This window comes from Anoplopoma fimbria, chromosome 14 (assembly GCF_027596085.1).
Source record: "Anoplopoma fimbria isolate UVic2021 breed Golden Eagle Sablefish chromosome 14, Afim_UVic_2022, whole genome shotgun sequence".
In the NCBI taxonomy this organism is placed as follows: domain Eukaryota; kingdom Metazoa; phylum Chordata; class Actinopteri; order Perciformes; family Anoplopomatidae; genus Anoplopoma; species Anoplopoma fimbria.
In genome coordinates this window covers 10,823,055-10,839,246 of record NC_072462.1, presented here as the reverse complement: position 1 = coordinate 10,839,246, position 16,192 = coordinate 10,823,055, and the positions used below count along the sequence as shown (strand labels likewise).

The following is a 16,192-nucleotide window of genomic DNA, read 5'->3' as shown; positions in this document are numbered from 1 at the left end:
GTTTGAACCTCCCTGCTTGGTAAAAACTGAACGTCGTGTTAAATCTGTGTTGAACCAACCCCCTTAGATTTTTTTGAAAACTACAACTTTTTATAAATTATGAGAACCGGAGCCTCTTTCTCGTGTGACAATATAATAATTCAAATTTTCTAATTTTGTTACGTAACAATAGAATTGCTGCCCAACTAAAGTTTTTGCTATGTTTGTGTGTGAGTCCACATGGTTGACATGCGGTTCTATTTGCATAAAACACAGTATGGCCCCAAAAATATGTTTTCTTATGTTGTGAATTTGCTTAGAAGTCAAGATCCAACAGAAATCCGTGATCATTAGATAATGACTTTGAAAGCTTGTTATGTCGTTGTAGTAGTTGGATATCAAACCTCAATACTTTGGGGTTTTTTGATCAAAAAGCTTTTGTTGCACCAAGTGTAAAAATCTCAGGTAGGCTACAGAAAGATTAAGGTCAGATTCATAATCTTATTATTCTTTGATAAAATAGTTCCTTATTTAAAAAGTTCAAAGAGATTATACAGCTGCTTGTGTGAAGATAACCTTTATCATTTAGAAATCTTGGCTTCTATTCAATGAAATTCGTCATGGTAAAGTTTTTTAGATCATTTTTATTTTCTGAAAGAAAGCTATCAAAAATCATCATCAATCATTTTCATTTGAATTCTGAAACTTGAGTTCTAGTATCAAAAATGTTATGAGAGAAAGAGAAAATAAGAAAATAAACCAGCAGGTGAAATGTGATCGTCATCCAAAGCAAAATCAGCTCGTTTCACTTCACTTTTTCCTTTCCCGCCCAGACGTTAATCATGCCATCACTCCCTGCTGACATCACAGTCTCCCCCTCGTGGTCAAAGATCACGCTCTGCATGGCATCGCCGTGTCCCGACAGGCTGCTCGCCACGCCAGAATCCACCTCCACCACCCTGACCAGACTGTCGTCGCTGGCGACGGCCAGCGTCTTCCCCGAAGGGCTGAAGTCCACCTGGTTGGCGGCCTGTGGCCCTCCGTCTACCGTTGCCATCACCAACCCGGGTTTCCTGACATCCCACAGGTTGACGATGCCACGTGAGTCGCAGGAGGCCACGACATCGCCCGCCGGGCTGAAGGCGGCGTGGTTGCAGGGGTGCTGGTGTCCCTGGAAGGAAGTGGTGCAGACACCCAGCCTGGCATCCCACATGGCGAGGGTTTTGTCAGCCGAGCAGGTGAGGAGTAGGTTGGAGAAGGGCAGGAAGTGGATGCTGTTGACGGAGGCAGTATGGCGACGCAACGTGAGCCGGCAACGCTGGCTGTTCAGGTCCCAAAGCTTAGCAGTTCGGTCGGCGGAGCAGGAGGCCAGGAAGTGACCAGAGGAGTGGAAGGAGCAGCCCCAGGTGGGCTGGCCGTGACCGGGCAGCGACAACACGCAGCAGCCACGGGAGAAGTCCCAGAGCCGCACCTGCAAGGGGGGACGGTCCGAGAGTCAACCGTCAGGGAAACTAAGACGGTGTTGGAGAGTCCTTTGACCTGAACACAGAGACAGACCTACCGTAGAGTCTCCACTGGTCGTTGCCAGTTTTGATCCATCAGGGTGAAAGCTGCAGCCAGACAGCCAATCAGAGTGACCCTCACCTGTCAGCACCATCTGACCAACCTGGCAACACACGTTACATTTCAGTACATAGCACAACACAAAATAGGATTTCATTGACTTGTCTCTTCTTGCTTTTTGTCCTCATTTGATGAAATTTTGTTTTGTTCCTTTGTCATTTCATGTGGAGATGTGTCGTCCTTTATCTCAGATTTATTTTCTTCATTTGTCATTTTTATTTTGTCTGTGATGTGTATATATGACTCTACATTTTGTCTCAGTTGATGAATTTCATCTCATCACACTTTATAACCAATCCCTCATTTTGTCTCAGCCTCTGTCATCTCATAACGAGTCTCATAGTATCTCAACTTGTCTTATTCCGTCTCATTTAATGTTTAATGTAGTAGATCTACTCTCTCATGTACTGTTTCTAATTTCATAGTATTTATCTCTCCATGTCTCTATTTTAAATCTCATCTTTAGGTTCTCATCTTATCATTTCCCAACTAATCTCCTGGTATCTCAGCTGGTTTGATCTCATCACATCTCCTGCTGTTCTTGTCTCATGTCATTTCAAGTAGTATCTTGTCTCATCTCAATTTGACCGACTCATCTTAAAAGTAATGCTTTCTAGTTGTTAAATCAATTTGTCCAGTCTTATATGAAAGCATCTCATCTAATATATAGTTTCATTGGTTATTTTGTCATATTTTCTTTTATCTTAACTAATGATTCCTAGTTTAAAACTTTTCTCATGTCTCATCTTATGTCATGGAGATCTCACAAAATGAAACTCAGTTAAAACTCCTCAATGCTACACACACAGACAATATAAGACACTCAAACTATTTTAATTTAAATATTATATAATCAATAAAACTGGCAATGAAGTAGAACAGACTATATGAAAGTAGTTTATGTCATCTTGGTTCCTTGTCTCATCTCAAATGTCATCCAAACTGATTTGATCTCATCTCTTGTGTAATCCTATCTCATCTCATTATTTACCTCATCTCATATATCGTCCAATCACCAATTTTATCCTATCTCATCTCATAATTCATTTCATATCATCTCATCTGTCATCTCGTCTCACAGTAAACCTAATCTAACCTTATCAGGCCTCTCATCTCATATGTCATCTCATATCACACTGATCCTTTCGCATTTTATTTGTCATCTCATCTCATATGTCATCTTATCTCGTATGTTATCCTATCTCATGTCATTATTCACCTTATCTCATATGTCGTCTCATCTCTTATTTTATCCTAGCTCATCTCACATGTCATCTGACCTCATATATCATATCATCTCGTATGTGATCTCATCTCATATGTCATCTTACCTCATATGTCATCTGACCTCATATATCATATCATCTCGTATGTGATCTCATCTCATATGTCATCTTACCTCATATGTCATCTTACATCATATATCATCTCGTATGTGTCATCTTACCTCATATGTCATCTTACCTCATATATCATATCATCTCGTATGTGATCTCATCTCATATCATCTCATGTCATCTTACCTCATATGTCATCTTACCTCATATATCATATCATCTCGTATGTGATCTCATCTCATGTCATATCATCTCATATGTCATCTCATCTCGTATGTGATCCTATATCATACCACCTAACCTCATCTCTCTCACAGTTTTGAATGAACGCCCCTCCCTCACCTTCTCCCCGTTGGGCTGCAGCTCCCACAGCCTCCAGCTGCGGTCATCACTGGCGGTGGCGAGGATCCGTTTTCTTGGATGTAGGTCAATACAGCTGATGGGAAGCTTATGGGCTCTGAAGGAGTAGTCCATGCTGAAGGAGCTGGGGCTTTTCCACTTTTGAAATGTCCCCTGAGCCAGGCGAGGGTTCCCCAGCCGGCTGCAGACAGGAAACTCTGTGTCCTCTGGATGTCTGGTCATAGTGGTTTTTGCTGGTGATTTATCAGCGCTGTCGCTCCTTTTATTTATGCTGCTGTCTCTCTGGATGTTGGATTTATCCTCATTCAGTCTTGCGTCAGTGGCGTTTTGAACTCTGTCCTTTTCCAAACTGATGAGCATGTTCTGCCTCAGAGCTGCTTGGTATTTGTCCTCCAGCTGCCTCAGCGCCGGCTCGTAGGACTCCAGGTGTCTCCTCAGCCGTTTGAAGTCCTCGATCATCCTGTTTTTCTCCGCAGCGACTCTCCGGTACTGCAGCCGGTGGAAGTCCCTCTCCCTCTGCATCCTCCCCAGGCTCTCCCCCGCAGACAGAACGTCCTGTCTGAGCAGGTCCGTCTCCCTGCGGACCGTCTCCAGCTCCCTGCGGAGGAGCTGCCTGTGTGTGAGGGCATCGGGGATGAACGAGGCGGCCGTCCATGCCGTCCTCAGAGGTTCAGCCAGGAGCTTCTGAGCCGAGCCGTACCACTCTACCTCAAAGACATTCAGAGTCCTTCTCAGACCGGCTCTCCGGAGGAAGTTCCTCAGGAAGTCGTCCACCGCCTCGGGGATATCGGGGAACATCTGTCGTCGGGACGGTGCAGGTGTCCTGGAGGCGATGGAGGGAGCAGCCTCCCTCATCGCCTCTTCAAAGTCCTCCTCCTCAGCAGCCCTCTCCTCCTCCTCCTCCTCCTCGGAGGAAACCTCCTTGCGTTCCTCCTCCGCTCTTTCTTTTCTTCCTGCTGACATTTTCTCTCCTCCGTCTCTGAGCTCCTTGTTTACCCCGTCGCCGTGGTAACGGCCTACCTTCCCTGTGTTGTTTACCCTGCTACCATGGCACCTCCTCTGCTTCCTGCTTTCCATCTACTATTAAAGCCCTTTGTCATAGCAAGAGTTTGGTGTTTCAATTTGTAGTCATTTATTTTCGTTAGAACTAACAGTGGGGTTGAAAAACACGCATCTATATCACAACCATGCACCGGTAAAGTGCCTGATACTTCATTTCATCCTAAACAAAGAGCTCGGGTTTGTTGTTGTTGCAGATCTGCTTTAAAATCACAACAAAGAAACGACATCGCTCTCATATACTCCTAAAAAATCCCATATATTTAGTCTTTGAAATGCGTATTTCAAATGTCACTAACTTTGGATTGTTTTTTTGTCTCTGATTGACTGTAGAGTCTGAGGTACACAAACACAATGAATGTCCTTCACACTGTCCTCATTCATCAGTATGATGAGACCTCATACCCTTATCACTGTGGCAACCAGAGTGATGATCCCACACTATGAAAGCAGGTCCTGATCAACACATGAATCAGATGACACCTGCAGTACAGTACAACAAATAATATATATTCTCACTTTATTTGTATAGTGTTTTTATCCAAGCAAGTTTGTTTTTTATATATATAAAGGTAGATGGTATAAGAGATATGGATTATTAAAATGTATTTGATTTATTACAAGGTCTGTGAGGACAGAAGGTGAGGACCTATAAAGCTCTGCCAATACAAAAATATAAGAAAATATATTTTATTTGTGCATGTGCTTCTTAAATAACAGGTCTGTCACTGCTGTGTCATCAAGTCTCTAAAGCTTAACAAGGCTATCAGTCCATTTATATGATTTTCTGTAATTCATCGGTCCCTGAATGCACCAACAGGTCAGTTTACTTGATCTCTCGTACAAGGAATATCCTCTGTAAACACCTGAGATACATCAGTTGCAGCCATGTTTCTATGTATTACAGAAAACACAAGGGAACGTGGAAATGCGCAAAAAAACCCCGAAATAAAACACTTTCCCTATTTATTTATTTTTTTATGTTTTATTTGATTTGTAGCATCTGCAGAGTACATCTCAGAGGTGTTTTAAAAGGTTCATACATTTTTTAAAATTAAATTAACTTGCCGCTATAGAGTATCACGTTCATATAAACCGGTCAAGCTTTCTTGCTTGAGTAGATTTTAGTAAACTTACCACGGACGACCCGTGATGTACGAGCCCACAAGCAGCCCGTGAAGGCGTCCTCGATGCACCTGCTTCTGAAGGACGCTGGCCGGGAGCCGCGCTCTGATTGGCCCGCTGTCACAAGAGGCGGGACCATCTCCGCAGCCCCGCGGATGATTAGGCTGTACACCTGGCTGTCAACACAGTGCTCCCTACCTGTCACTTCCTGCTGTCGGTATTTATTCATTTTCAGTTCTTTTTTTTCCTCCCCTCGACTACCGATAATTTGGCACGTCACAGCCATGTTTGTATGATTTCGGCTAATGTATCCCGCACGGCTCGTGGACCCTGCGGACCAGACGTTACGACCTTGGCTTCATGTTCGACTCAAAAAAGGAAGGAGTAACCCCCCGCTGGAAACTGCTGGGGAAAAACCCCGCTCGGGTTTAATCAATCACCGCGGCTGGACTCGTTTTTAACGTGGACCCGTACTGTCGTCTTTATTAACAAAGAAGCAGCGGCGAGGGACTCTGTCTGGTGCAAAGGTAGGTAACGCAGAGGCGATAGCACGGGTTAGTGCGGGCGAGAGGTGAGTGGAGGCTGTGCGGCGCGGGTACAAAGCAGCAGCAGCAGCAGCAGCAGCAGGCCCGGTTGGGGGGTTCATAATGGGCTGCAAACGCCGTGTCATACCGCCGTCGTGACAGGGCACCGTGTACGGACTGATCCACCGGGATTCACGGACACGGCTGCTGCATTTACGTGTGTTTTCGTTTAGGGCGCGCGGACGTGTGTCTGACTGCGACACTTGACGTGAATCTCGGGCTCGAGCTGTCAAAACATGTCTGTGTGTGTGGCGCAGGGCCGGCTCCATCATTTATTGGGCCGTAGGTGGAATGTGACCCACCCACTCTCCACCGCCCCCCCTACCGCCCCGTACTGTCACATACTGACATGTAAGAGACATCTGTCAAATGTTGCCCCCCCCAAGTGTTTTATAATAGTGGTCAACCGGAAATGTTCAAAGATTTTACATGATTTTAATTTCACATTTACATCAACAATGAAATTAGTGTTAAAAAAAAAAAGATTTAAAGAAATCATAGTCCAACAAAAGATTTAGAAATTCTCTATGAACTGCTGTGCTGTCGGACTAACCCTGCTTAAACGCAAAACTTACATCGACCTGTAAGGCGGTACCAACCGTCTTGTTTACCTTCTAAGCTAGGCTAAAAAGTAGCCAAGTCTTGGTGAGGGCGGTGGGTAGGATAGCAGTAACTCCATTACAAGAGAATATTGTGTCAATGTAAATGAGCACTTTATCACTGTATTTATTGTGTTAGCACAAGTTCTAGGTAAAGCGTATATTTTTTATGAGAGCTGATTGCCCATAACAAGAGGATTACGTTGAAGTGAAGTCCATATTATTTATTTGTGAATAAGGGCAGGTTGTTATGTCAAAGTCTCAGAACATGCTGAAGTCTGTGTTTTTACCACAAGGATGCTGCTACAGGCCAAATTTGATTGATTTATTTGTTGGTTCTCTTTGCAATGCTGGGAAATGTAACCCTCCAGTTGACACATCTCTTCAATTTGTTATTTATATTGAATTAGTAAACGATAATGGAAGTAAATTCATATGATTTTTATTATGAATCATTACAGATATGCTTAAGAAAGCAGAACATCACAATAAGAAAAAATAAATCATTTCTAGAAATTTTTTGATGCATCAAGAAGAATCGATAATCGCATCGTAGCCCTCTGAATTGGAATCGAGTTGTGACATGCCCCTAGAGATTGTCTTTAAGTTAATTCAACTTCCCAGTATGAACACTTAATTAGACCTTATTTAAATAATTTGGTCCTATACGTTGTAAAATAGACTAATAGCTGAATCTAGAGTTTCACAACATGTTTTTATATCACAAAATACTCTGCTTCAATCCAAATGTGTTGGTGTTTATCCTTTCAAAAACAGAATTTTCACTGCTCTCCTGCTTGCCGCACTCAAAGTGAACATACAGTGTTGAGTTATACTCACCACAAAAGGTGATTTAATACAATAGGACTAACTCATTAAATATGACGAATCCCTTTATTTAGGTTATAAAATAAAGCTTCATTGGAAAACCTAAATAAAAGCTTTCAATGTAAAATCATTTGGTACAGCACGACTGACGTGATGCTAGCCTTGAAACTAAATAATAGACAATATGGCAACTGATAGTTCTTTTCATAATGATTAGTGTGAAATTAGTATGGAGATATCAGACTGATTTAAAAATCGGTGCTGTTTGTAAAACGCCACAGCCCTCATGTCTGTTATCCTCTTCCTATTTAATTCAGAGGTGTGGTATAATAAACAGACAAACTGTGGGGCACAATTTCTGGTTCCGTCTACAAGCAGTGGCATTCGTCACCATGGATACTAATGGGTGCTTTACTGGCTGTGCTGTAAATGCACAACGTCCCCCTCTTCCAAAAAAAACATGTTGACCTTGACATGATGACCATGTACTATTAAATAGATGGTAGGCCCCTTTTTAAATAGAAAAATGGCTGCGGGTTTGTACACGGGGGGCGGCTGTGTCGTAGTGGAGAGCAAGGTAGTTCTCCAATCAGAGGGTCGGTGGTTCGATACCCGGCTTCGGCAGTCGATGTGTCCTTGGGCAAGACACTTAACCCCAAGTTGCTCCCGAAGGCTTGCCATCGGTGTGGACTGGATGTTGCATGAATGTTAGTTAGAGTCTGATGGTGGCACCTTGCATGGTAGCCTGTCATCAGTGTGTGAATGGGTGAATGATATGTAATATACTACTGACTGTAAGTCGCTTTGGATAAAAAGCGTCTGCTAAATGACTGTAATGTAATGTAATGTACACAAGACAAACAGTGTTTTGAGTGATGCTTTTCATTTCCACATCTTGTTCTGTGGGTTTATCCAAACGAGAAGAACAAGCCAGTGAGAGGAAAGCTTGATTTAGTACAAAATGTATTTGACTGACGTCCAATTCTCCTGTTGGTTTTGTTGGACCTGTGATGGTGGGACACATTACTCATTTATTCTTCCTCAGGGGTAAGAATGCCATGCACATGTCTCTTAATCTACGTAAAGAGATGTTCCCATACCATTTTTTTTCCCTTTCAGATACTGATTCCGAAACCTGAACTTCAGTATCGATCAGCTGTAGAAAAAGAAATACAATTTTATATATCGCGAGGTATATATATATGAAATAAGTATACCTCGCGATATATAAAATTGTATTTCTTTTTCTAGTACAGAAACTTAAATACATCTAGGAATAAATAACAGTACTGTGCATGTGCAACTCTCAACAGAGATGAGAAAGAAGTGAGCAAATAGCTGATATTGATATGATATCAGATCAATGCATAGACTCAGAATACTTGATCCAGCATTTTAGGAAGGATTTTACAACTCTGGAAATCCTGCATTGTGATGATCGCGAGGTAACCGTATACTTATTTCATTTAAGTTTTACTTCAATTTTACTTTCAAAGATTGCTGGCAGACTGCGTCTCAGATTGCACAAAAAGTTGTGCCCTGATGTTGGATGTTACCTGTGACGAATGCTGAAGTGTATATCTTACTTCTCTGATAACATGACCAAAGTAAACTTTATTTTACTTGGATTTAATCCATTTGGTGTAATCTATATGCTATGACACTTTTCATAAAGTGATATAAAAAATAAATCACCATATATCACCTTGCTTATAGTATTGCCATATATTGAATTGTAGCCCCTGTATTATGGTATGTATTGTAACGCCAGATTCTTACCAAACATACAGCCCAGATCTAGGGCAGCTACATGAGGAACGGAAACATACAAAGACCTGGTTTTCCACCAGAGTGCAGTTGAAGTAACACTAAATTGAGTTTGATTGACTCTGGCATTGAAAGGAGCTGGAGGTTATGCAGGGAACAGTTTCACTGTAGAGAGGAATGAAGAAAAAGTGTTTTGCCAATGAGGCACTTTGGCGAAGGCCCTCAGCACAGTGCTCTCCTTTTTTCTGCAGTGCTGTTGTTTGTCTGAGTGTGGCCTAATTCCTTTGTTACTCTGTTAGATTTGTCCATCATTTATACCAACAATAATAACCTTTCAGTCTTTTTTTTTATTTATTTTTTTATGTTGCTGCGTTTTCAAATCTCAACAATTAATTTGGTTAGTACAAAGATAAAATCAAAACAATTGACAAAACCGCAAAGATGATATTTCACAGTATAAAGATGTGAGGAATTGTCATGGGGCTCTGCTAACTGCCAGTAAGGCTACAGCAGGGAGCGCAGTTATCAAACCAGTCGCTTCTCAGCAGAAGAGGTTGCTCAACAAAATACACATAATGTATTACTCCAAACAAGTTTGAGGAAATGTTATCCTGATTTAATTGTCATATTAGAATTTGTATGACTCCATTATTTTTAGCAGTATAATAGAAGACAAGATCTGCGGTTTAGTATGTGGGCCTACCTATGGGTTTTAGGGCTTGGGTTGACAGTTTGGTATTTCTTTTTGGTAAATCATACAACATTTTTTGTCATTTATTTTAAAGTAAATGGTGGCTCATCGGCCAGAATATTTACTGTAAAATATATTGCACTCAACATTGGCATAATGTCATAAGCATAGATCGTATAAGTGGAAGTAGTTACCGTGACGTCATCCATTGGTTTGTAGACTGCCATTATGAAGCCTTGAGTTCGGCGATTTCAGCTTAGTCATCTTGGAATACGGAGGTCGCCATGTTGTTTTTTTTGTAACTGGGAAATGGAAGTTACCATATTTGGAATGCTGAGGAGTGACGTAGAGAAGCCGTATACAGTTCTGGTAGCAGCTGACCTGTCAATCACAGTAAGCCCGCCCTAAAGCATAGTCTGCTTTATAGTCTATTTGACTCTAAATGGACCATAATTTACTAAATGAATATCATTCTGTATTGAAGAAGACTTGAAACAAGAGATTGAGACCATAAACTCATGTTTACAATGTTTACTGAGGGAATAAATCGAGAGAGAAGTAGAGTCATTTTCTCATAGACTTCTATACAATTAAATAGACTATAAAGCATCGTATGCTTTAGGGCGGGGCTACCTTGTGATTGACACGTTGCTACTGCCACCAGAGTCGTATACGGCGTCTCTGCATTACTCCTCCACAGTCCAAATATGGTCACTCCCTTTCCTAGCTACAAAAAACCAAGATGACGACGGCCAAAATCCCAACCAAAGGCTTCAAAACCCCAATCCACAAAGCAACGGGTTATGTCACGACGACTACATCCTCTTATTATATACAATCTTTGGAACACAGCCATCTTTGAACTCAACCTACATTTTGGTCTCAACTGCACACCTACAGACAAACGGATAAACACCTGGGAAAGATTTGCCACTCTGAGACACACACACACACACACACACACACAGATGTGAGAACCAGCCACATGCGGTCAACTTGACATGATCGTTATTTTCTGTTGAATGCTTAAACGCTGTACTGGTTTGCCATCGCCCAGTTTAACTAACCGCTACATGGTGAGCACAGTACGCTAAGAGACGTAATTACAGTGTATTAGCCTGATGAGACATTAGTAAGTCATTTTTTGGTTCACTGAGCGCACTGAAGTGAATAAAAGTTTCATACCAAACTGAATGATAAAAACGAACTGTCTTCCTCTCATTTCTAGATCTTTGCGAGGACAGCTGTTATGAGAGAGAGAGAGAGAGAGAGAGAGGCCAAACAATACTTTTGAGGAAGTACGAGCTGATCCGAAAACCGAAGATACTGATATGAGATAGTTGAGATAGTTTTTAACCCAGGTCAGCCACACAGTGACAGTTCAACATGATGAGATTGCAGCAATAAATTACTCGTTCCCCTCTACAGTATGTGAGGGATGACTGCCAAGAACAGGACGTTCAGCCTAGTGGAGCAGCAGTAGACTTCAGGAGTGGTTGTCTACAGTCTAACTGTACACTAATATCAAGGAACGTCCAGACGAAGAAACAGCCAAACACCTATGAAGCCGTGTGTTCTGACCTTGTTGATCTGCATCCAAAAGAAGTCTCGTCTTTGTGACTGAAACACAGAGGCACTGCTTTCTTTCCCCTGATTTTCGATGTTTACATGGTAACAAAACTCATGCACCACCTCTTGCATGATGATGTAAAGAAATAAAGTTTAATGACGACACAAGTTTATGTTCCAAACCCAGCATGTGGGTATATAGCGATAGGTTCCCTGTCTAATAAACGCAATTAATGTATTATCTACCTCAGAAAACAAAGCTAATATGTTTTTGAATATTTTAAATCCCACATTTTTGCCATCCATGTTTGAATAGCTAGCAGTCTTCCTTTGCTACAATGGGCTTCCAATTGTAAGCAGTTTATGTCCACACATATAATAGAGACGTTAGAGCTAGGGGCCCTTACTGTTAGCGCTCTCACTCTCATTTAATCCCCCTCCCATCCCCCTCCCTACCGGATGGCTCCTTTAAAATTTGATTACCATGCTGCTACAGAGATAATTTAGCTCTGACCCCTTTTTACAAACCTCAGGGGGATTCCCCAAAAAAGGTGTTTGTTAAGTGAGCGTTCTTGATTATGGACGCTGTAAGCCGACTGAGTGGAGTACGTTAGTAAGGTGAGAGTACTCTATGGTTAGGGTGTCCACAATTAAAAACATAAAATAAAACCGCAACCCTTTAGTGTACTGCACACACACACACACACACACACACACACACACGTATGCACTTATGCACGCACCAAAGGGGCGCTATTGTATATGGCTATGTGGTCGTTTTAATACGATCTTTTATATCCAAATTTACTCCTGCAGTGTGTGCAGAACGCAGATATTCATTGATGGGTACCTTACAAAGGAAGGATTATGCCTCCTAGAGCTCTTTAGATAAGACCAACTTTCTCTTCCGCTTTACAGCTAACCCTTAGCGTCTTAACTTTGGCATGACGGCTAACGGTTAGCGTACCACTTTCGGCGGCTAACCATTAGTGTAGGCTTCAAAACTCCAGTCCACTAATCAATGGGTTACATCACGACGACTATGTCCACTTCTGTTATACAGATCATGCATAAAACCAACGATGAGTTGTCCTTTACGAATCAAGACTCGATAGTCTAACTATCCTTATTGCTTTATCAGCTGACAAATGCTGATATATCTGCAATTAGCTGATATTTTCTGACACATATTTATCAGTCTAGCTCTAAACACAAAAAAATCTCAATACCATGATAATGTGAGGCCATGGTACAGTCTTATGTTGATGTGTTCTCAGGAATTGATCTGTTATGCAAAACACATAATGCAAAGTAGGACATTTCAGAATGTTGTATATTAATGCTGAACAGTGAGGGGTTTGGGTTTCTAGGGCTTATTGTGATGACAGGGTAGAAGGCCAAAATATAATCTATACACAAGTCAACTACAATCCTGTACTGTGTCCCAATTCCATACTTCATACTAATTATATACAGTATGTACAACTCTTTCTATTATACTGTTTGTACGTAGTAAATTAGAAAATTACAATTTTACTATTTTTAAACCAACAGGAAATCATACAAAATGTGGTTTTAAAACAAAAATCAAACGTTTTTAAGGTAAACCATCTTACTCTTTTATGAGTTTTTTTCATTTTGTCATTTTTCAGCACATCACTTAAAATCTGTTTAGAATAAGTGTCTTTAATCTGGAACAGGGGCACCTTGTAGTGGTTTAATTTCTCCCAATTCCACACTGCATATTCACTTTATAACATAATAACATAATTTTAGCCGTTTTTGCCTTATTATACAAACAAATGTGCATACTTAGCTCTTGCGCTATTCATATCAATATTGATGAGAATAGCAATGCCAGTTAAGCTTAACAAATGGAAATTCAAATGTTTTCCAAGGATATGATTTCTATTGTCAGTATTCTGATGTGTTCCTGAATCTGTTTGACCAACATCCATATTTATTTTCATTTTGTTCCATGCTGTGAGCAGCTCTTCCATTCCCTTTGTGAATTGAACTTTGGGACAATGTGTCCATGATCAGCGCAACACAAAAAGCATGTGTTTAATAGTATGCAAAGTGATTGTTTTAGTATACTTCCTTTGTCACTTTTCCAGTGTCAGAAACACTGCAGCCAGAGAACACACAGTGTAGGTCTCCTGCTGTGGTTGGTGTGTACTACCATGTAGTGTGTGTGTGTGTGTGTGTGTGTGTGTGTGTGTGTGTGTGTGTGTGTGTGTGTGTGTGTGTGTGTGTGTGTGTGTGTGTGTGTGTGTGTGTGTGTGTGTGTGTGTGTGTGTGTGTGTGTGTGTGTGTGTGTGTGTGTGTGTGTGTGTGTGTGTGTGTGGTGAGAGTGTGAGTTATCTGGCTCTGAAATATTCACATGCAAATATCAGCAACAAAAAGGGATAGAGAGATAGAGTTTATTATTCTTTTGTGGGCCAAGGTGCAGTCTGAACAGATTAGTTTTTTCACCCTGAAGATCTGTTGAGTTTCTGCTCGTCACCTTAGAAAGTCTGAAAGTCTGCTAAGGGTGAATGTTATTTATTTAGGGTTGTTACATTGCTACTGTTATTGGGTGACGTTTTTATGTTGTTACATTAACATGAATATTTTTTCTAACCTTAACCAAGTACAACATCGACATTCAAGGTTGCCGTGGTTTGCAGAAACGTATAATGGCAACTTCTTTTGCTTTGTTTGCAGACTGGGTTTAAAAAAAAACCCAACCAACATCTTAATCTGATGACTTTGTGTTGCTCTTTTATAAAGTTGGAAACTCACAAGAAACATTTTTAAAAGTGGTCAAAGTTGAAGTGATCTTAAGACCCTAGAATGGGTCAAACTCCATCAACACTGGACCATATTTCCATTTCCCATAATGCATCCCAGTCCTATCTTTTCATTAGACCTGCCTAGTAAACTTCAGGCTTGGCAAAGCTCCTCCAGAGACACAGAGGGATTTGATTACTGTTTTCACATGCTGACTGGTAGTCCTGCCTGCCACTAGTGAACCGATCTCATGTGTGAAACCAGTTGGGTGTCCCTGTAAAACACAACATCTCTTTGTATTGATAAGTAGCTCAGAGAGCCAGCATGGCACAGCAACCACTGCCTGTTGTCACTTTGACTTTTGAAAGAAAAGTAACATGTAAATGGGTCAGTAAATAACCCTAACCTAGTTGCATGCACGTGCTGGATTGTGGCATACGTGGCCTCATAAGTGTGCGTCAACATTTCAAAGTAGTGGTCCTCCACCCGTGCAGTATCTCAGCTGCACATTAGAGGGCACCTTAGCACCAAAAACATCCACTCTGCTTGTAACGCTGTTCTCATCTTCTCTGCCTTTTTAGATGTCAAGGTTCTGAACACTGTCTGTTTGCATGTCTGACGTCTTGTAGGAGGTTTAGCTAGTATTATCTTTACTGCAGTTTAAATTGTGTAACTAGTGTGCAGACCCTGCAGGAAAAGAAGTTATACTCACCAGCAGTTTGTCCTGTGGAGGGAGAGGTTTGCTGTGGGAGCAATGTTAGCCCATTTTGCATTGTGGATGAACTTAGGCTGGATGTCAGTTGGACAAGTTCTACAAATGAGCAGAGAGAATTACTAATCACCATTTGATATGGTTGAAGGATATAGGGAAAATAATCCAATTTAGATAATCTTTTTTGTAACATATACTACATTTCAGTGTGTTTTTCCTTATCTTTTTGATTATCACTACAAACAAGCAAAAAATCATTCTTTAGTATCTAGAGTCAACATGAAAACTGCAGTAACGATGAAGTTAGATGCTTTGCTGCATTAATCGATAAGACTAACATAACTTTATTCAGCTAATGAATGGCACTAACCTTCAATCACAGTAGAATATTATAACTTGTAGCTTCAAGCCCTTTAAACATGTGACATTATCATCATGACTTAATTTATTATTTATTGATTCGTCAATCAACAGAAATATAAATACTGGATTTGTCTGTAGCTGTGTCCCAATCCAGCGGCCGCATCCTTCGGGGCCGTCCCATTTCAAAGACTCCTTCTCATGCAGCTGACAAATGCAGCCTTCTTTTCCCAGATTCGGAGGATACAACTGATGGATCCTTCACGGCCCAACATATCCCAAGATTGATTTTGATTTTAATCGACATGGCGACTAGTGGACCAGCAATGGGATAATTCACATTTAAATGTAATTATTGAGTTTTAACTCACTTGAATATCTACCGATACAAATGTTAAAACAAAAAACAAGGAACCTGATCAGATCACACTTATGTTAAAATGATTGGTTAAGTTACGTGACGCTATTAACTAACTAGCTAACGTACCAGGAGCCGCTTTGCTATTTACAGCAGCTCATCCATTTTAATCTTTTAACTTAGCTTTACCTGTTTTATACTTCTTTTATGACAACCGCGGCGGGTTGCTAGGAGACGGGAGCGGCAAAAGTGTGGGGGCGCGAAAAGCTGGTGACGCAAACAGGAAATCCTCTGTAGACCAGACCGTCTCATTTCGGGGACTGCTCGGTCTCGTCTTCGCGGTATTCAAAGGACGCAGCCGACTTGTACCGCGAAGGCTGGGGCCTCCGAAGGCTGCAGCCGCTGGATTGGGACACAGCTTTTAATTGTCTTGAACTGCAGTGATGTCGTCATTTTGTACTGTGGGCCT

At 41.3% G+C, this 16,192-nt stretch overlaps 2 protein-coding genes across 2 annotated transcripts in view; one reads left to right on the top strand and one right to left on the bottom strand.

Moving 5' to 3' along the window:
* Positions 1–784: 784 nt before the first annotated feature.
* On the bottom strand, positions 785–4,262 carry LOC129102783 (sperm-associated antigen 16 protein). The gene is made up of 3 exons (XM_054613052.1): positions 3,282–4,262; positions 1,541–1,645; positions 785–1,450 (listed from the first exon to the last, which is right to left on the bottom strand). The coding sequence occupies exons 1-3, from the start codon at positions 4,260–4,262 to the stop codon at positions 785–787; spliced, it is 1,752 nt and encodes a 583-aa protein (XP_054469027.1).
* A 1,700-nt stretch (positions 4,263–5,962) lies between these two features.
* The window catches only part of LOC129102102 (ras-specific guanine nucleotide-releasing factor RalGPS1-like), an 85,744-nt gene continuing 75,514 nt past the window's right edge, over positions 5,963–16,192 (top strand). The window contains exon 1 of the mRNA XM_054612069.1: positions 5,963–6,010. The gene's annotated coding sequence lies outside the window, so the exon portion shown is untranslated. The remainder of the gene's footprint in view (positions 6,011–16,192) is intronic.